The sequence below is a fragment of the Bos mutus genome, chromosome 11 (assembly GCF_027580195.1).
Source record: "Bos mutus isolate GX-2022 chromosome 11, NWIPB_WYAK_1.1, whole genome shotgun sequence".
Lineage (NCBI taxonomy): Eukaryota > Metazoa > Chordata > Mammalia > Artiodactyla > Bovidae > Bos > Bos mutus.
In genome coordinates, this window is record NC_091627.1 from 2,370,255 (window position 1) to 2,391,074 (window position 20,820).

The 20,820-nt window shown below is 58.3% G+C and overlaps 1 protein-coding gene across 1 annotated transcript in view; it reads left to right on the forward strand.

Moving 5' to 3' along the window:
• Nucleotides 1-7,549: 7,549 nt before the first annotated feature.
• SARDH (sarcosine dehydrogenase) overlaps nt 7,550-20,820 on the forward strand; it is a 60,268-nt gene continuing 46,997 nt past the window's right edge. Inside the window, 8 exon segments of the mRNA XM_070378689.1 lie at nt 7,550-7,686; nt 8,316-8,412; nt 9,592-9,953; nt 10,973-11,151; nt 12,504-12,683; nt 13,366-13,489; nt 13,639-13,648; nt 13,650-13,737. Coding sequence (XP_070234790.1) covers nt 9,620-9,953; nt 10,973-11,151; nt 12,504-12,683; nt 13,366-13,489; nt 13,639-13,648; nt 13,650-13,737 — 915 coding nt within the window. The 5' untranslated portion in view covers nt 7,550-7,686; nt 8,316-8,412; nt 9,592-9,619.

Below are 20,820 nucleotides of genomic sequence, written 5' to 3' on the forward strand. Positions count from 1 at the left end.
AATAATGCTGGGCCACCAACCAGGTGTCTCCAGGCTGGCCCAGGTCACAGGCTTCCTGTGCAGCGTCCTGTGACCCCTCCAGCAGCTCTCAGAGGTGGCCATCTCTTCCTCTGGATGGGATTCAAACCCCAGCCCTGCTACTTGGGTGTGTCCTTCATGTTCTGAGCCTGTTTCTTTATATATACATGTTGGAGATAAAACACAGTTTCTCCAGAGGGTAACTGTGGCCTGTAACCAGAGAAAGTCAGAATAGTACAGCCTAGACCTATTCTTCCCTTGTGGGGATGGAGTCTAGAGGCAGTGATGCAGGGTGGCTTGGTGCCCCCACCCCCAGACTCCTCTCATCTTCAGCATATACTTCCCTCGTCATAGTTACCTCATGGTCCAAGGTGGCTGCTAGAGCTCCTGCCATCAAGGCCTTGAGCAGACACAGAAGCTGACACAGCACTCCCCCTTATCCTGCTCACATGCTTGGGCATGTGGCCACCCCTGGCGGCACTGGAGGCTGCTGATGCAGGTCCTGGGCTGGAGAATGTTGGGTTCTGCTGCTGCAGAGACGTAACCAGACAGGCCCCACCTCGGGGTGGTAAGGGTCACTCAGAGTCTAGAGGACATCGGGTGCTCAGCAGGTGTCAGGTTTTATTATAAACCAAGGAGGCGAGCGCAGGTGTTTGAGGTGACACAGCTGGAGAGAATGGGAGGTTGCCCCCGTCTCTGGTCTCCAGGACCTGGCTCAGAGTGGTACCCTGACAACCTGACGGGGGGCCAGCCCCTCTCTGAGAATCTCTCAGGTCTTGAGAGTCCCTTGGACTGCAAGGAGATCCAACCAGTCCATTCTAAAGGAGATCAGTCCTGGGTGTTCATTGGAAGAACTGATGTTGAAGCTGAAACTCCAATACTTTGGCCACCTGATGCAAAGAACTGACTCATTTGAAAAGACCCTGATGCTGGGAAAGATTGAAGGTAGGAGGAGAAGGGACGACAGAGGATGAGATGGTTGGATGGCATCACCAACACAATGGACATGGGTTTGGGTAGATTCTGGCAGTTAGTGATGGACAGGGAGGCCTGGCATGCTGCAGTTCATGGGGTCGCAAAGAGTCGGACACAACTCAGCGACTGAACTGAGTCCCCCAAGAGGCCCAGCGGTTCCCACACCGTCTCCCGACTGCAGCCTCTAGTTCTGAGTTCTCATGTCCACACGTGGTGAGGGAACGGCCTGGACCCTCACTGACCAGCCCCTGGGCCAGCACTCAATTGTCCCGAGCAGGGGCCAAGCGAGCTTGGAGAGCCCTGGAGAGAGCCCCTGGCCGTCTGAGGGCAGCTGTGGGTGAACCTGGGCACCGGGGCTGAGGGGCCTTGGGGAGGGCACTGGCAGCATCTGCCAAGGGGTCCTGACCGGAAAAGGGTAGGAAGCTCCCGCCCTGCTGGAGGGGCTGTGTGTGGGCAGGATGGAGGCCAGCACGGAGCAGGGCCTGCCTGCCCCAGGTCGCCCCAGAAGCAGCCAGGAGCAGTGCGCTCCGTCGTCGAGGGCAGGCCGCCCGTGGTTATCCTGACAACCGCAGACTCCCCTCGGGCGGGGCCACTGTGGAGCCCACTGTGTCCACAGACGGAGAAACACCTGCTAAGCGAAAGATGGAAACAGCCCATTTCTGAGGCTAGGCGGACGCCCGCCGCTCCTGTTCCCCCACCCCCAGCACAGGAGCCCACAGAAGACAGTAGGAGGCTGGGCTTGAAAGAAGGGGCCCGTCCGGAAAGGAGCCCGGAGCAGAGCGGCCGCTGGGAGCCCGCGCCGGGGCAGCCTGTCGGCTCTCCGGCCGTCTGGGGTTGGGACATCATGACATCAGCCACAGGTCCTACAGGCCAGGAGCCAGAGGTGGAGCCCAGCATAAAGCCGAGATCTCAGATAAGTGCCCCGTCATGAAAAGGAAAGTAACGCACATGGACACAAACAAGATCGCAGACGAAGACGGATATTTTCATGTGCTTTTTAAACTTTCCAGAAGCAAAAGGATGCATGAACCCAGAATGGCTAACCCTGGGCTTCACAGATAAAATGAAAACCCCCTGGGTAGCAAGCAGAAGGTGAAGTGCCTGACGGGGAGAACAGCTTGGGTTTGCCCTAGACTTCCACCGGCCACCGTGCCCAAGGCTTCGTGCTTGCCAGGTCTTCCAGGCGTAAGGCAGCAAGTAGACTCTTTCCAACCCTGCACTCACCTCAGGGGCTGGCCTGTGTGGGATCACTGCCTGGACCAATGTCCAGGGGCCGACCCGGTGCCCGATGAGTGGGAAAGTTCACCCCAGGATTGGGGCTGGGGCGCATGTTGAACCTCTGTCGCAGAAACACATCAAACGAAGGGAAGACTTGGTTACAGAACCTAATACAGTGGTTCTCAGCCCTGGCGCCAGAAGTAAGGCGTGTCAAAACGATTTCAGCAAAGAGAGCTGGGGAGAGACAAAGGCAGGCGGTGGGAGGCAGCAGAGGTGCTGGTCTCTTTTCCAGGTAAAGTCAAGATCTGGTGTTGAGACCTGGAAGGGAAGAGAGGCGTAAGCACGTTTAATAGCACGAAGATGAACTCTACGAGAGAAAAGATGATGGCCTGAAACTGGACGGGGTGAGAGAGGAAGGCTGGGGCAGGGGAGTGGCGCAGTCACGGCTCATGGGAGAGAGATGACGGATCCTGCCTGAGAAGGGGCTTGGGGTCTTCTCCGGAGGTGTGTGGGTGGGTGGTTTTCTGTTGCTGCCACAAGTTACCGTAACCACGGGGACTCGGGACACACACCCCATCATCCTCCAGTTCTGTGGGCTGTTGAAGCCCACACGGATCTCCCTGGGCTGACAGCAAGGTGCTGCCGGGCGTGTTCTTGTCCGGAGGTTCTAAGGGAGAGTCCATCTCCTTGCCTCTCTGGCTTCTAGACACTGTCTGCATTCCCGGTACCATAGCCCTCTCCCCCTCCATCTTCAAAACCAGCACAGTTGTGTCTCCAACCCTTCCGAAGTCACATCTCACCGTCCCCTCTGACACAGCTGGGGAGGATTCTCCACTTTTAAGGACACATGTGATCAGATGGTCCCACCCGCATAATCCAGGAAAACCTCCCCCTGTCAGGGTCCTCCACTTTATCACACCGGCAAAGTCTCTTTTGCCATGAGAGGTCCCATGGCCACAGGTGTCAGAGGTTAGGGTGTGGACGTCTTTACGGGGCCACTATTCTGCTGCAGCAGTAGGCTGGATACTCTGACCAGTCTTGCTGGTAAATACAACAGAAACGGAGGGGAAATATTTCTGATTTTCATCAATGAGCTGGTCATGAAGAAGGAACACACAGACGCCGAAAAGTAAGTGAGGGCAGGACTCCAGAGAGGTCAGCTAGCTCTCTCCCCTAAGGGCATTTGCCCAACTGAGTGAACCTGAGTACCGGTCCATAGAGCCTGGCTGGGGATGGGGAGAGGGGACAAAACCCAGCCCTCATCACAGCACCAAGTCTAACAGGTGAGCTCTTTGCTCATGCTGGGACCCCACTGGGCCTGACCCTAAATGTCAGGATGAAAAGAAACACACGCACCACCCCAAACCGCAACCACCGTGAGACGACACAGAAAATTCTTTTTCCTGGATCTTGATGATGGCTAGAGGAAAAAAAGCCAAAACTTCCTTGCGAACATGGGTTATGGGTTGAACTGTGTCCCTCCCAAAAAGGCAGATTGAAGTCCCAGTACCTGTGAATGCGACCTGACTTGAAAACAAGGTCATTGCATCTCCCACCGAGAGCCCGTGGTGCAGCCAAAATAAACTACTCAGACGGAAAGTAAGTGGCCTCCATTTGTTAAAAAAAAAAAAAAAAAGGAAACGTAATTTTTCCAAGTAGAAAATTACAAATGTATTAAATGCACATAAATTACAGGGTTTTGAAATTACAGCTCTGGTTTGGATGGCTGTCTTAGGGGTGGCTGGTTCCCACGGCTGGTGGAGGAGGGAGTGGCAGTGAGGAGCTTTCCTGATAGGGTTTTATGAGTTTTGTGGGTTAACTCAGACTCCTGTTCCTTCATCACAAGCTGATGCATTTACTTTCCTTAGCAATTTAGTCTGACCCTTTGCTCTCCTTAGAAAAGGAAACCCCACACGTGCGCATGAGCTCTCTGTGGGTGCATTGGGATGCGCTGGCACCGGCTCACAGGAGCTGAGGGTGCAGCCTCTTCCCAAGTCCATGTTCCGTGGTGCCCTTCTCGTCAGTGGCCTGAAACTGGCCCTCACGGGAGCATTTTCAGCAGAAATTGGCCAGTGTCGCCCACCTGGACAGCCAGATGTTGAAACATTTAGCAGCACCCACTGGAGGCAGCGGCTCGCTAACAGCGATAAGCTGAAAAAGTCCTGGAGGTTAATGTATTTCACAATGCAGCCTCGAAATCCATAGAATAAAAACAGAATTAAGTGCATGGGTCCCAGTCACAGAGGGCACTCAAGCGCTTAGAGACAGCAGACAGCACCGTCAGGAGACTGCCGGGGCGTGTCCGTGTGGAGGACAGCGGGAGAACCAGGCAGAGCCGGGCTGTCGGTCCCGGTGGGCGTCCACCTCCCTGCCCGGATGCGGGTCCCATTTGGGGGACTGTCCCTGTCCTGGGGCTCTACGTGCCCAGTCTCTGGGTCCCACTGCCCCGGGGTGTCATACTCACATGTGGCCACCAGGGGCAACATTCCGCGTGGAGGCTGGGCTGGGCCTCTGACTGCCTGGATCTGGGTACTGGCCTGCCCGTGGGGGGCTCAGCGGCCCAGTGCCCAGGTACAGGCCCAGGTATGTGAGGGGGCTCTGGCCCACAGCTGCGCACACCCACTGTGTATGCTGTGGTGGAGCCCGGCTGGCCGTAGACCCCAGCCCTCCTCTGCACCTGCCTTCGGTGGGTGTGTGCTGGGGGAGAGGCACCCACCTGTCTCCCTAGAAGGACTGCTTACTCCCGGATGATAAGGCATTGTCTTCATGAAGTTACGGGGTGTTGATTCATTATTATTTTTTTTTTAAGTTCTTATTGGAAAAACAAAATCTTGGCAGTGCAAAGGCAGCCCTTAAAAGTTGCTCTGGAAACCCCTGATCTGGGTCTGGCGCCCGCCCGCTGGCTGTGCTCTGCCTTGGTTTGCTCATCTTTACAATGAGCAGCAGAGTTCTGCCTCCTCTGAGAAAACACACACGAAGCCCTCAGCAAGTGGATGGCCTGCCCACCCCCATGGGTGCCCGAGTCTGGTAGGGCACTGGGGCCAGGGGCCAGGGGCAGCTGGGCCACGTGGGGCCAGGTGTCGTCAGATTGGTGCTTAGTGCCCCTCTCTTGCCCAGCGCCAAGCAGAGCTCCACGGAGGCGCTTCCCCTCCCCCCGCCCACAGCTCCGCTCCTCCCTGGACATCTGCCCAGTCAGAGGGTGGCCTGCAGACTCTTCCCTCTTCCCCGGGAGCCTGGCCAGCAGGTGGGGGTGGAGGCCTGGCTGGGCATGTGGAAAGGGCCAGCCCGGGCCAGAAGGAGGCATCTCAGGGCTGGTAATAATCTGCAGAGAAACTTGCAAAATTCCCTGAACCCAGCAGGGCAGGGGTTATAGTCCTTAGTTTCCAGCTGGGGAGACCAAGGCTTGAGAGACCAGCCCAGATGGTGCAGCAAGCTTACAGCAGGTCCCTGTCTCATGTCCCTGGCTGGAGCCCAGCTGCCTCCTGGGCTGTACCCCACACGGCCCGGAACCCGCCTCTCCCAGACCCGGGCAGAGCCTGATGGATGACAAATTCTACAACTCTGACCACACGCAGGCCCAGCCCTTCAGCCACCACCCCTGTCCAAAGTCCACCAGGACTGTGCTGCCTGCTTGCTTGGGACGATTCTGCAACAGCTGCTTATCTTTGAGCACGGAGCCGAGGTCTGGGCTGCCCTGCCTGTGTCCTGGGGCTGCAGTGACCACTGCGTGTGCACCCCGTGTCCTCCGAGGACCCCGTCACACTACTCTCTAGCTCTCTCTGACCCCTCCACCCCACCATGCATGGAGGACAGCCCTGCCTCAGGTGGCAGGGCCAAGCCTGCTGTCCACTGAGTGTCTGGATTGGTGTCCTCCGCGCCCTGGACCCGAGCACCGCCCCTGGGGAGACTCTCGCTGGAGGAGCCAGCCTTCCTCCAGAGGGAGGGTGGTGACAGTCTCTGTCCCCATGATGGGCTCTGACAGCGGCGGCAAGGCCCAGGAGGCCAGAGCCCTCTGAGGCCACCTCCTCTGAGATGCCCTCCTGGGTTTCTGCTGAAAAGAAGGACAGCTTGCTCAGGATCGGTGTCATTACAGCCAGCCTCGTGGCTGCCGCGCCCCTTCCTGCCTCTGTCTTCTTCCTGAGCCCCTAAGGGCAGGGACTGGGTTGCTGGTTGACTCGGGGTCTCCCAGCAGTGTTTTGCTACAGTAGGTGCTCATTGATGGTTGGGTGGCATCACCGACTCCATGGACATGAGTTTGAGCAAACTCCGGGAGTTGGTGAAGGACAGGGAAGCCTGGTGTGCTGCAGTCCATGGCATCGCAAAGAGTCGGACACGACTGAGCAACTGAACAACAACAAAAATGCTCAGTGAGTGCAGAGGACGAATGGGCAGCAAGACATTGGACGCTCCGTGGGAACAAGAGCACAGACGTTTGCATTAATCACAGCAGCGTCTCTCCTACATCACTCACTGTGTTAGCGGCCAACATTACTATGTTGTTCCTTGACCAAAATTTCAATACTGCTCTTTTGATCCAGTGGAACAAGTCCTATTTTATCTCAGCACCTCAGGGGGATGTCCTTATGTGTTCCAGATTTCCTCTGGGCATCTTCTGCCTGAGCACAAACCAGATGCCCTAGACCCAGGGGTAGACAGCAGGCTCTGGTCTGGCTCCCCTGTGTGACCCCAGGCAAGCTGACTCCCCTCTCTGGGCCCTGGTGCCCCCGACGACCAAATGCAGGCAGGCATCCCTGCCTTGGGAAGCTGCTCGCTGTGCAGTGGGAAAGCAGAGGCTCAGGGTGGCTCACCCAGCAGCAGAGGCATCTGGGAACTCCGAAGGGCAGAATGCAGATGGGCACTGTCGAGTGGCCAGGAGCAGGGTTGGGGGGGCAACCCAGACTTCCTGCCTCCGAGGGCAGCGAGTACCCCTCCCCTGGGGGTGAGCAGCTGAGGCTGGACAGGCAGGTCCGTGCTAAGGTCCTGGATCACCTGACCAAGGAGCACCAGCCGGCCCGAGGCTGCTGTTGACCCAGCGCTTCCCGCCCGCCTGGCTGTGCTAAGTGCCTTTCTGGTGCGGGAAGCATGATGGCGGCCGTGGGCAGATGGGGGTGCACGGGCTCACCTGCAGAACCCCGTGACCCCTGTTTTAGGGATGAGGAGCTGAGGTCACCTGCCCCACGTGCAGGCTTATCAGGGTCTCAGGGCTCGCAGCTCCGCTCTGCTGCCTCAGCAGGGCCTGCTCCGCAGCTGCTCAGCCAGCTGGCCTCCAGGACGCTGGGCGGTGGGCGGTGCGTCCTGCCCCCACAGTGGGCGGGCCGGGGGGCTGGCAGAGGGCCTCTGGGGCCAGGGCAGGGGCAGGGGCCGCCCCGGTTCCTGTTTGGCTGCTGCTGGGAAGGAAGGAGGTGACGGCGCTGGAGCCGCTGAGCTGGATTCTGGCAGGCCCCTTGGGGCCTCGGGCTCTGCGGCCGACCGGAGGTACACCCCTTGGGCGGGCAGGCCCCAGTCCCTCCCCTGGGCCAGCGAGGTGGGACAGGCCTGGAGCTGGCCGGGACTCCTATTGCTCTGGCTGCAGGGACCCTCGGGCTGGGCGGGCACAGCCACGGGACTCTGTGGGGGGTGGGGGCCTGGGCGCCCTCCCAGCCCGCCTTCTCCTGGCAGAAGCTGGGTCTGGTGCCTCCCTCACCACCCGCCTCCTACTGCCTTTGAGGAGGGTGTCCCTGGGGCTCCACCCCCTCTGCCTGACCCCCAACCCTGGCAGCGATGGCTGGGCTCAACTGGGAGAGAGCTGGAGGGGGCAGGAGAGCGGGTCAATGGTGAAGCGGCTGCCCTGGCTGGAGGGCCCTGGGCCATCCCTGGGGGCGGGGGCCAGGACTGCCCAGGTGGGAGAGCGGGGCTGGCTGTGGGCAGGGAAGGGGCACTTGGCAGTTTCCCGGGCCAGAAGCCTTGGCCATGGTGCAGCAGGAGGGAGGGAGGCCAGGCCGGGGGCCAGGCAGGTGTGTGCTGGGCAGTGCCGCGTGGCCTGTGTTGGTGGGAGGCGGGTGGTGGGTGCCTGGCCCTGGGAAGGTGTCCTGGGCACCCATGTGATGCTGAGTCTCCACCAGCAGGAACCACTGCTGGAGGCTCCCGGCAGAGTAAGGTAATCCCAAGGCCACAGGGACGTCCCGACACGTGCCAGGAGTCCCTCTCTGTGCCTGGGAGCAGGTAGGCAGAGCTGGCAGAGGGACTGGGGTGCCCTGCCCTGCTCTCCAACCTCTCCAAACCCCGGAGCCCCAGCCATCACCCCTCCCTGCTTCTCATTCTGCCCTCAGCCCCAGAAGGGCGGGGGTCACTGTGGCGGGGGCAGGACAGACCTGACCACTGGAGAGCCCCGGTGCCCGCCGGGGTGGAGGGGGAAGGAAAGGAGGCGGCAGTGGGCACCCCCAGCCTCTGCCCCCTCAAACCAGCCCCGAGAGCTCAGGAGGGGGCAGGACAGCCAGCAGGCACGGTCACACGGTGGCCCTGTGACCTTGGTCACCTTGGCCAGCTTCCTTGGGCCTCAGTCCCCCTCGACCCAGTGAAACGGGGACAACAGTCATCTTGATTTTAGAGCAGAGAGAACGTGTGTTCCCAGCTTGCCGTGTAATGCACGCTTGAAAACGCAAGTGGACTTCGTTAATGATCGGCTGATTGACGCCGTCACGGTTATTAACGCAGTCTCAGCCACACCCCTCTTACTCTCCTGCTGACCCACAGGTGGGCCCGGGGCCCCTCAGAGCCGTCCTGTCCCCCCCCGGGACCCTCCCCCAAGGAGACTTCGCCTGCACCTCCTCTCCTTAGAAGGTGGGCTCCCTGTCACTGTCTTCTTAGAACAGTGAGGGTCTTCTGGCTGGGGAGGGCTGGGAGGGCTTCCTGGAGGAGAAGGGAGGCAAGGTAAGCCCTGCAGGCTACTGCGAGGTCACAGAAGAGCCACCCACCCTCCAGATTCAAGACGGCCCAAGGCAGCCGGAGGCCGGGCCTCACTGCCTTCCTCACCTTCTGCCTTGGGTCCCAAAGGGCTGTGGGGGCCAACGTGGCAGAAATAACTTCTGTGTGGGGTTGAGACGGGAGTTCCCCTGGAGGGCAAGCTGAATGTAGGCTGGAGGGTTGGGGTCCCGGCCTTGTGACCCCTGCCACCCCACCGTGGTCCTGTCTCAGCATGAACACTGCCCCCTTCTCCCCCACCGTGGTCTTCCCTGGGCCCAGCCGGAGCCTGAAGCATACAGACCCCCGTACACCTGGCTGGATGAATGCAGGGTGCACGTATGCTGTGGGCGGCAGGAGGGAAGCTGGAGGGTCGCAGCCTGGGGGGCCCAGGGCCCACTGGTCCCCTCTGCACCCAGACAGCCCCAGCTCTCTCCCCAGCTCCCCGTGGTGCTGAAGCTGACTCCCCATGGCCTCGCTGAGCCGAGCCCTGCGTGGCATCGCGGCCACCCGTCCTCGCCAAAGCCCTGCCCGGGGCTGGGGGCTGAGACCCCTGGTGAGCGGGCCTGGCCCCACCTCTGAGAAGAGTGTGCCGTACCAGCGGACCTTGAAAGAGGCAGAGGACGCCTCGGCGGCGGCCCAGGGCCCAAGCCAGCCCCTGCCTGGCACAGCCAGCGTGGTGGTCATCGGTGGGGGCAGCCTGGGCTGCCAGACCCTCTACCATCTGGCCAAGCTGGGCGTGAGTGGCGCCGTGCTGCTGGAGCGGGAGCGGCTGACCTCCGGGACCACCTGGCACACGGCGGGTAGGGGTCGGGGTGCAGGTGGGGGCGGGAGGGCCTGGACCCACTGAGGTGCTAGCCCTGGGCTGACCAGTAGGAGGCCTGCTGGAGGCAGCTGAGGCAGAGGGAAGTCCATGGAGGACAGAGGCGGGCTCGTCCTGAAGGTGGCCCTGCGTGTCCCTGAGTCTCGGCAGAGCTGCGGTGGGAAGGAGGGAGCGGACGCTGACTGTGGACCCGGCCCGGGGGGCGGGGCAGAGCTGAGACCAGAACCAGGGGCCCAGGCAGCTGTCTGCTCAGAGTACAAGCCCTTTCTCCAGATGGAGCCCCCAGGATGAGGGGCATCCGTGGGTGCAGAGGATGCACAGGGGAGGGACCGCCAGAGATGAGGCAGAGAGGCGTCCTCAGCGGGCACCACGGTCCTCAGCACCTGACCGGTGTGCATGTCCCCAGGGCAGCCAACCTTCTGCCTTAACCCTGCGTTAAGATTGGCAGTGTCTGTGGGGCAGTCACTCCCGCTTTGGCCGATACAAGCATGATGGCGCCGAATGTGGAGCTGGGGAGAGGTTCAGACGGCACCCGTCACTGCCCGCATGGCCTGTCCCCCCACCGTCACTTCTCCCTGGGCCGGCCACTCCCCAGACCCCACTCAGAAGGGTCCGCTCTGTGGGGGAACTTCAGTCGGTCCCGGGACCCCGTCACCACCTGCCCTGAGATCCTGGCACAGAGCCGTTTGGTGCCCGTTAATTTCACAGTGCAACAGTCCCGCCTGCCTCCCAGGGCCGCTTCACCCTGTGACCGGCTCTGCCCACAGCGGGTGCCCGATAAAGGGAGCCTTTGGTGTTGTCACTCTCTGAGCTGCCCAAGGGCCGTGTCCTGGAACTTAGCATTGCCCCTGTCGTCTCCTGCTCATCGGCCTCTCGGGGCCCTCTCCATGGCCTGCAGGGACGCTTCAGGCCCTCAGCCTGATATTCGGGAGCCCCGGCCTGCCAGAGGAAGGGGGTGCAGTGGGGCTGACGGCGTCCCCGCCCACCCGCTCCCGCCAGGCCTGCTGTGGCAGCTGCGGCCCAGTGACGTGGAGGTGGAGCTTCTGGCCCACACGAGGCAAGTGGTGAGCTGCGAGCTGGAGGAGGAGACGGGGCTGCACACGGGCTGGATCCAGAACGGGGGCCTGTTCATCGCGTCCAGCCAGCAGCGTCTGGATGAGTACAAGAGGCTCATGTCGGTGGGTGCGCCCCCGCAGGCGGGGGTGGGCAGTGTAGTGCAAGGGAGGAGCCCTGGCGCATGCGGGCTCGAGCCTCGGGCTGCCTCGGCTGGGCTGGGCCCCCTGTGACAGGAGGCTTTGCCTCTGAGCCTCGGCATTCTCACCTTTGAAATGGGATCATGTCAAGGAGCACAGTTCTGCTGAGCCTCGGAGACAGAAGAGGCCCAGTGCATGGGGATTGCCACCATGCGCGGTGCTCCCGGGGTCAGGCTGAAGGATGAAACTGCACAACCCAGGAGGCAAGGACCATTTCCCCCAGCTCTGCCGGAGACGCTTAGGGAACACCGTTGTTGGGGAGACGGCAGAGAAAGCCCTAGGCCGTGGAAGGCCCGCTGTTGGGGTGGAGTGTGGAGTGCTGGTTCTTCACCCAGAGCAGCCAGGGCTGGCCCCCACATTCCAGGGCATGGAAGGGACGGGTTGCTCCAGCGATGCATTGGTTATTGAGCACCAACTGTACACTGGCGAGCAAAACCGGCTGTGCGGGTCGCGGGGATGCAGTTTCGCGGGGACGCCACGTTCCTCTAAGTGCCCCGGTGGAAGTAGCGGCAGCTGGCTTCCTCACAGCAGGGCGGGGGATCTCTGGGTGGTCTCGTTCTGCCTCCTCCCACCACCTCTTCCCCACGCTTACTCACTCATCAGCTGGGACGGGGCCCCCAAAGGTGACCCGTCAAATCTTTCAGCTCAAGTTCGGAACGAAGTCTCTGCCACCTCTCAGTCAGGATGCTCCGAGAGGGGATCTGATTGGCTCAGCTCATCTCTAGTTGGGCTGGAGATGGAAATGGCAACCCACTCCAGTATTCTTGCCTAGGAAATCCCATGGACAAAGTCTGAGCCTGGTGGGCAACAGTCCAAGGAGTCAGACACGACTTAGCCACTGAGCACATCTCTGGTTGGGCAGGTCCTGATGGGCGGATGCCTGCGGACACTTGATTGGCTGCCCGTTGACCAATGAGATGCGTCAGGGGTGTGGTCTGTCATTCAGCTGGATCCTGGGACAGAGGACCCTCTGGTCTCTGGGGAGCTGGTCTGACCAGCACTCCTGGTTCAAGCCCCAAATATCAGACCTGTGGGGATTATTTTTTTTACATAGTAAGCCCTTATGTGCCTGGGCCCCAGAGACTGCTTCTGAGCACTGCACGGGTTCCTTATTCTTCCTCGGAGCTGGCCCAAGGGACAGGAGCTTCCCCGGGCGCGGCTCAGGGTTCCTGGCGGTGCTAGGGTCAAAACTGACCCTTGGAGGCCCAGACGGGGAGGCTAGTGGCTGGAAGGATCTGCCCCCAGCCCCAGGCTCACTTTCCTCTGGGTCCCCCTAGTTGGGCAGGGTCTATGGCATCGAGTCCCACGTGCTGAGCCCCGGGGAAACCAAGGCTTTGTATCCGCTGATGAACGTGGAGGACCTCTACGGGACCCTGTACGTGCCGCACGACGGTACCATGGACCCCGCCGGCACCTGCACCAGCCTCGCCCGGGCTGCCACCGCCCGGGGGGCGCAGGTACGACCGTCTCCTGGCCCGGGCCCGCCCCCGCTCCGAGCCTGGCCCTCCTGCCCTGGAACACGAGCTCCCTCTGCACTGAGACCGCGGGCCAGCAGGGACCCGAGCCCCTGACCCGCTCCTGCCCTGGCTGGCCGCTCTGGTCTGTCCATGAAGTCCGCTCTCCCCGGAGGCCCCACCCTGCTGGGATAGCAAACCTGTCCCAAGTCTCCTCTCGTTATATTTTATCTTCTTTTGACTCAAGTCCACACGTAGTTGTAGGAAAAATTAGAAAAGACAAATAAGCAAGGAAGAAGACATGGAAAAAGTTGAAGAAAGAAGAAAAGAGACTTGCCCAGAGGCCCCCAGTGCTGACACTTGAGTTTTACTGCGAGTATTTTTCACTGAGAAGTAAACAAAGCGGAGCTGAATTTCATGTGACCTTTGAACCACAGCATCTGTCAGTCACTTGGGCCCTTTTTCTCTTTAAAGTCTCTGTTTAGGGGACAGGCTCTCCAAGTCAAGGAGCGCAGAGTTAGTTCCTGCCCTGCTGTCACCCGCATATCCCCGATGGGGCCACATGAAGCCTCCTTGAGCAAAAGCAGGGGTCCCGGGGCCCGACCGGGCTAGGGGCGGTGAGAGGGTGGGCGGTTAGCCCTCCAAGAGCTGACGTGGCTTGGAAAGCAGCTCCTCTCACTCTCAGATCATCGAGAACTGCCCAGTGACTGGGATCCGTGTACGGACAGACGATTTTGGGGTGCGGCGGGTCGCAGCTGTGGAGACAGAACATGGCTCTATCCGGACCCCCTGTGTGGTCAACTGTGCAGGTGGGAAGGCGTTTCTCCTGCCTCCTGAGTGGCCACCCTGACTGTTCCCAAACCTGGCCTTGCTTAGGGGTGGGGGCACCCAGTGCCCGCCTGGCTGGCAGCCCCCGCCAGACGCCAGCAGGGCTCAGCCACCTGTGCTCTGCCCGCAGGGGTGTGGGCGCGCCGTGGGCAGGATGGCCGGCGTCAACGTCCCGCTGGTGGCCATGCACCACGCTTACGTCGTCACCGAGCGCATTGAGGGGATCCAGGTGAGTAGCTGGCCCCCAGGCCTGCATCAGTCTGCAGGAGACTGCCTCATGGTGGCCCACGGACCTGGCTCTGACCCCATACACGCAGGTCGCCATGCTGAGCGTCAGTGGCCCCATGTGTAAAATGGGCCTCCTCGTGACTGGACACTCTGTGCGGTGTGAGGATGAGGAGGTGGCACAGCTGCAACCCGAGGTCCCACCCCCCCTTTGCCTTCGTGGCACGGCTCCTCACTGATGCCAAGCCTGTCATACTTGGTGTGGCCAGCCTGACGTTGGCCATGTCCTGTGCCCTGGGTGTTCCTGGGAACCCCTGAATGTTCACGGGTCCCCAAATATGCTGTGGGTGCCAGTCTCAGGGGACACTGATCCACGGCCCTGGGACCCTCCCAGGGAGCCCTGGAGACCCCTCTGCCAGGGGAGGCGGGCATGGACCCCTGCCCCCCCTCCCTTTCCATCTCCCCTCTCCTGTCCTGGGAGCTTCCTGTCGCCCTGTCGTCGACCACACCTCTTGCCCTGCACACACCTCTCCCGTCTCCTCACGCCTCCATCTAGTCCCTGCCCTGTCCATCCCTTTGCTTACGTATCCCTCTGTCCCCCGGCCCGTCTCTCCCTCCACCCACCTGTCTTTCCTCCACTCACTTCCTCTCTGTCCATCTTGCCTCCCTGCATCTGTTCATCCCTCCTTCCATCCCTCCCTCCCTCTAGCCCTCCGTCCACCCATCCGCTGACGGACCTGTTCACCCACCCGTTCACCTGCCCATCCTTCCTCCCCTGTACCCACCCGTCTGCCACCCACCATTCCTCCATCATCCGTCCATTTATTCACACGAATTACCAACCCACCCTCCCCGCCACCCTCTCTGTCAAACATTGACTGGATAAGCTCTGTGCTCCAGGCCCTGTTCTAGAAACTGGGGCTGTAACAGAGATAAGAACCCAGTTCTTGCCCAGGTGAACTGGCAGTGGGAAGGTACGAGCGAGTAAATAGACTTATTTATTTTAAAACGGGCTGGTAAGCACTGGGGCTTCAGAGACCCACAGCCTGTGGACCAGGGCGGTGCCCTGGCAGAGACCACATCCGAAGGGTCTCCTGAGACATCTAAGGGGAGGCAGAGGGGAGATAAGGGGAGGAGGGAAGGAGGGGAGGGCGCAGGGCACGGCAGCTGGGGAGGAGCAGGCAGTTCGGAGGCAGGCCTGGGCACGCGGGTGTGGGTAAGAGATGGGGCTGACCTTGATTAGGGCCAGGCCCCAGCAGGGAGGGTCCCGGGAGCCTCGCCCCTGCCCTGGACGAGCCTGGCTTCCGTCGGGTCACCAGGCTGGCTGCTGGGTGGGCCCAGTGGTGAAGGGGGTGGGGACTTGGGGCAGGACTGGAGCCCCTGCCCTCTCCCGCCCCCCTCTTCCGACACCAAGTTCCCTTACTCATGGATGGGTTTGATACGATCCAGCACATTCCTCCTGAGGGCTGCGGTGTGCCACGCACAGTGAGTCACTGGGAAAGAGGCGGTGTCGGTGGACGAGCCGCCCGCCCTGGTTCCGAGGGAAATATCTCCGGTGGCCGCCAGGGGTCACCTTCTGACTGCTCTGGACTGGAAAAGGAAAGTAAAGTGAAAGCCGCTCAGCCTTGTCCGACTCTGCGACCCAGGCCAGGATACTGGAGGGGGTACCCTTTCCCTTCTCCAGCAGACCTTCCCGACCCAGGAATTGAACCAGGGTCTCCTGCATTGGAGGCGGATTATTTACTAACTGAACCAACAGGGAATCTGTGGACAGGGCGCTGGGCTAGAGCTGGGGATGGGTCTGGGCAGAGGAGGGCCGTATCCTGGTGGGGAGGAGGAGGGTCACAGGGCATCCACGGAGCCCGGGACGGAGCCTCAGCCTCTCCGCGCCCCGATGCACGTGATGCCTGGCTTTGAGGCAGCTTCAGGGAGAAGCAGGGCAGCGTGGACACTCCCTGAATTTTTAAGATCAGTGCCACACTGGGGTTACTCGTGTTACTTGCAAACACTACCATCTCCCAGAGACCTGTGTGCCTCTGGGAACCCCAGGCTCCACCCCAGGGAAGGGCCACCAGCCCCAGAAACTCTTAGACTCTTTGTAGGAGAAAAGAGGAGATTCGGGGCTGGGGGCCAAGTTCCCCATGCTCCCCTCCACATGGGGAGTCTGGGAGGGCAGCCTCTCCTGAGATCACACCTGGGCAGCCTGAATCTGGGAGAGGAACAGGCCCTGACCCTGACCTCCCACATGGTCTGACCCCTTGGTGAGTCAGAGAACAAGCTCGCTTAGGCCAAGGCAGCTCCTGTAACTGGGCTCTGGGGCTCATGCTGGGAGGTCCCTGACACCCGGGTCTGTTTATGGGTGGTCAGGAGACTCCCTGACAGTGGAGAGTCTTGCATTGTGAGGGGCCAACTGCCCAGGTCTGGGCCTCACGGTGTTGGGGGCCTGGATGCCCCAGGCTGCTTGTGAGGGCTCAGGGTTCAGCCCCCTGGACAACATGCCCTTCTTCTTTCTTCCTGGGGGACAGGGGGCTGTGCTGCCCCAAGGACCCCGGTTCTAAGAAACCGTGCCATCCTGGGTCCTAGGCGAGCGCTGTCCTCGGCTCCTCTGTGACCGCATCCAGGGACCTCTCTGGATCTGGTCTCTGCGTCCACCAGACACGGTGGCCCGGATGCCGCGTGATGGTCTGACAACCCTACTGCCTTCCACCTACTGCTCTGCTGCGGCGGAGCCGTGGGAAAAGGCCCAAGCTTGGGGTGTGCATCCGACCCCCTCCATTAGCCAGCCAGGCGAGCCGAGGCGCCGCCAGAGCCTGTGTCCTCTTCTGCAAAATGGGTTTAAAACTGTGTAGGGCCGTGCTGAGGGAGGAACCAAGTGGTGGGCTGAAGGGCTGAGCGCAGTGCCTGGCACATCAAGGTGAGGACCGCCGTGACTGTGACAGAGGACGTGGGACGGTCCAGGCAGCAAGGGCCTCAGAGAACTGGGAAGCCTGGCACCATCAGACGGGCTTCCTGAAGGAAGCAACTGGCGGGATTTGAACGAGGGTGAGGCCAGGAGCAGCGGATGGAAGGGGACGGGCTGGGATCAGGAGGCAGTGACAGCAGTGGCCCTGGGGTCGCACCTATAGGGTGGGCTTCTGGATGCAGGGGGCAGCGAGGGTACCCCGTGGACGCCTTGGGCTGAGCTGAGCCTGGGCTGGGCTCTCTGTGGCAGCCGGGGCCTTGCAAGGCCGGGAGGAGGGACACGGATCCTGCTGGACAAATGCAGGGGCTGTCCTGACCACCAGGTGTCCCCACTGTCCCGCCCTGTGGAGCCCCAGCATTTCGTGTGTTTTGTTTTTCGGGTAGTAGAGATAGCAGAGGTAATGAGATCACCGGTTCTGAAGTGCTCGGTTACCGAGAACTCCCCGTGTGGCTCCTGACTGCAGCTCCTCGGCCCAGACGTCCCTGCTGCCATGCTCAGAGGAGCCAGGCAGCCCGCAGACCGGAGTAGGAGGCAGGGCCCCTGCCGGGTGGTCCCTTTTGGTCGCTGCGTGTCCTCAAATGTGGGGTGGAGGGGTCACACCTGAGGAGTCCATCTCCAGGGTTGGGGGTGCTGAGAGCCAGCTCGGCGCCCGGGACCCGCAGGGGAATGAGCCTCTCCTCACTCCCGCTTGCTTTCTGAAATGATTTTACTTTTTGCTTGTTCACTTATTGGTTAATCAGTAGTCAGTATTTGCAATCTGATGGCAATGAAAACATCGTTAACTCCTGAGCAAGCAGTGTCCAACTTCTTGTGTTTCCTGGAGTTATTATTAATAAGTATGTTTTTCCAGCTGTTCAGTTCCCTATGTAGCTGTCATTAATTCTTCCTATCTATGTGGCTCAAGGGTAAAGAATCTGCCTGCCAATGCAGGAGACGCAGGGGATGCAGGTTCGATCCCTAGGTTGGGAAGATCCCCTGGAGCAGGAAATGGCACCCCACTCCAGTATTCTTGACTGGGAAATCCCAAGGACAGAGAAGCCTGGCGGGCTATAGTCCATGGGGTTACAAAGAGTCGGACCCGACTGAGCGACTGAACTGAACTAAACTGAGCCTATCTGTCTATCATCTATCACCCATCCATCCGTCCATTATTGATCATCCGTCTGTTATTATTATAGTCATCCATATCTACCATCTAGTCTAACATCATCTTTGTCCCTACAGCCCCATCCACATTATCAGTCCCCGTTTCCCATGCCACCCTTAGCTTAGGTCGTCACTAATCTGATTTCTCTCTCTATGGATTTTCCTATTTTGGACTTTGAATGAAATGGAATCACATGATTTGCGGCCTTTACGCCTGGCTTCTTTCACTCTGCATGACGTTGTCAGGGCTCATCCTTTTAGGACATGTGTCAGAATTTCGTTTCTTTTTAGGGCTGAATGATACGCTCCTGTAAACCGTAATGTATTTCTCCTTTCATCTGCTGGTGGCTGCTTGGGCTGTTTTCACTTTTTGGCTACTGTAGATTGTGCTGCTGTGAACATTCACATACAAGACTTGTGTGGACATGTGTTTTCCTTTCTCTTGGGTGGATACCTTTGAAGTGGAATTGCTGAGTTACAGAGGAGCGTTGCTAACTCCGTGCGCAGCTTTTTGACTGTTAGACTGTTTTCCAAAGAAGCTGCACTGTTTTACACTCCCAGCCTCAGTGCGTGAGGGTTCTGACTTTTCCACGTTGTCAGCAATATTTGTTACCATCTTTTTCCTTCTAGCCATCATCATGGGTGTAAAGTGGTATCTTGTAGTTTTGAGTTGCATTTCCCTAATGACTAATGATGTTGAGCATCTTTTCATGAGCTTACTGGCCTTATGTATGTTTTTTGGGGAAAACCACTATTAAGACACTTTGCTCATTTTTCATTGGATTGTCTTTTTTAATTAAAAAAAATAAACTTTTTTGGCTGCATGGAATGTGGGATCAATCCTGTCCCCCCTGCACTGGAGGAATGGAGACGTAACCACTTCCACACCAGGGAAGTCCCTGGATTGTCTTTTTATTAAATTGTTTCTAATTTTTACAGTACAAGTTTCACACTTCTTTCTCAAATTCATTTTTTAATTAATTTTTTTGGGGGGAGTATAGTTGCTTTGGGCTTCCCTGTTGGCTCAAACAGTAAAGAATCCGCCTGCAATGCAGGAGAACCAGGTTCTATCCCTGGGTCGGAAAGATCCCCTGGAGAAGGGAATGGCAGCCGTCTCCAGTGTTCTCACTGGCGATTTCCATGGAGAGAGGAGCCTGGGGGCTGCAGTCCAGGGGTTGCGAAGAGTCAGACTTGACCGAGTGACTGACACACGGTTGCTTTACAAATAGTATGAGTCTCTGCCGTACAGCAAAGCGAATCAGCTACGACATTGTTCAGTCACTAAGTCGTGTCCGACTCTTTGCGATCCCCTGAACTGCAGCACACCAGGCTCCTCTGTCCTCCACTATCTCCCAGAGTTTGCTCAAATTCATGTTCACTGAGTGGGTGATGCCATCTAACTGTCTCATCCTCTGTCGTCCCCTTCTCTTGCCCTCAATCTTTCCCAGCATCAGGGTCTTTTCCAATGAGTTGACTCTTCCCATCAGGTGGCCAAAGTATTGGAACTTCAGCTTCAGCATCAGTCCTTCCAATGAACACCCAGGACTGATCTCCTTTAGGATGGACTGGTTGGATCTCCTTGCAGTCCAAGGGGCTCTCAAGACTCTTCTCCAACACCACAGTTCACAAGCATCAATTCTTTGGCACTCAACCTTCTTTATAGTCCAGCTCTCACATCCATACATGACCACTGGAAAAACCATAGCCTTGACTAGACCGACCTTTGTTGGGAAACTGATGTCTCTGCTTTTTAATATGCTGTCTAGGTTGGTCATAACTTTTCTTCCAAGGAGCAAGCATTTTTTAAATTTCATGGCTGCAGTCACCATCTGCAGTGATTTTGGAGACCAAAAAAAAATAAATAAATAAAGTCTCTCACTGTTTTCAGTGTTTCCCCATCTATTTGCCATGAGTGATGGGACCAGATGCCATGATCTTCATTTTCTGAATGTTGAGTTTTAAGCCAACTTTTTCACTCTCCTCTTTCACTTTCATCAAGAGGCTCTTTAGTTCTTCTTCACTTTCTGCCATAAGGGTGGTGTCATCTGCATATCTGAGGTTATTGATATTTCTCCCAGCAATCTTGATTCCAGCTTGTGATTCACCTAGTCCAGCATTTCTCATGATGTCCTCTGCATAGAAGTTAAATAAACAAGGTGACAGTATACAGCCTTGACGTACTCCTTTCCCAATTTGGAACCAGTCTGTTGTTCCGTGTCCAGTTCTAACTGTTGCTTCTTGACCTGCATAGAGATTTCTCAGGAGGCAGGTCAGGTGGTCTGGTATTCCCATCTCTTGAAGAATTTTCCACAGTTTCTTGTGATCCACACAGTCAAAGGCTTTGGCATAGGCAATAAAGCAGAAATAGATGTTTTTCTGTAACTCTCTTGCTTTTTTGATGATCTAGTGGATGTTGGCAATTTGGTCTCTGGTTCCTCTGCCTTTTCTAAAACCAGCTTGAACATCAGGAAGTTCACGATTCACGTACTGCTGAAGCCTGGCTTGGAGAATTTTGAGCATTACTTTACTAGCGTGTGAGATGAGTGCAATTGTGCGGTAGTTTGAGAATTGTTTGGCATTGCCTTTCTTTGGGATTGGAATGAAAACTGACCTTTCTCAGTCCTGTGGCCACGGCTGAGTTTTCCAAATTTGCTGGCATATTGAGTGCAGCACTTTCACAGCATCATCTTTCAGGATTTGAAATAGCTCAACTGGAATCCCATCACCTCCACTAGCTTTGTTCGTAGTGATGCTTTCTAAGGCCCACTTGACTTCACAGTCCAGGATGTCTGGCTTTAGGTCAGTGCTGTATATTCCTGCCACCTGTTCTTAATATCTTCTGCTTCTGTTAGGCCCATACCATTTCTGTCCTTTATCGGGCCCATCTTTGCATGAAACGTCCCGTTGGTGTCTCTAGTTTTCCTGAGGAGCTCTCTAGTCTTCCCTGTGCTGCAGCTTCCCCTTCCTGTGCACTGACCG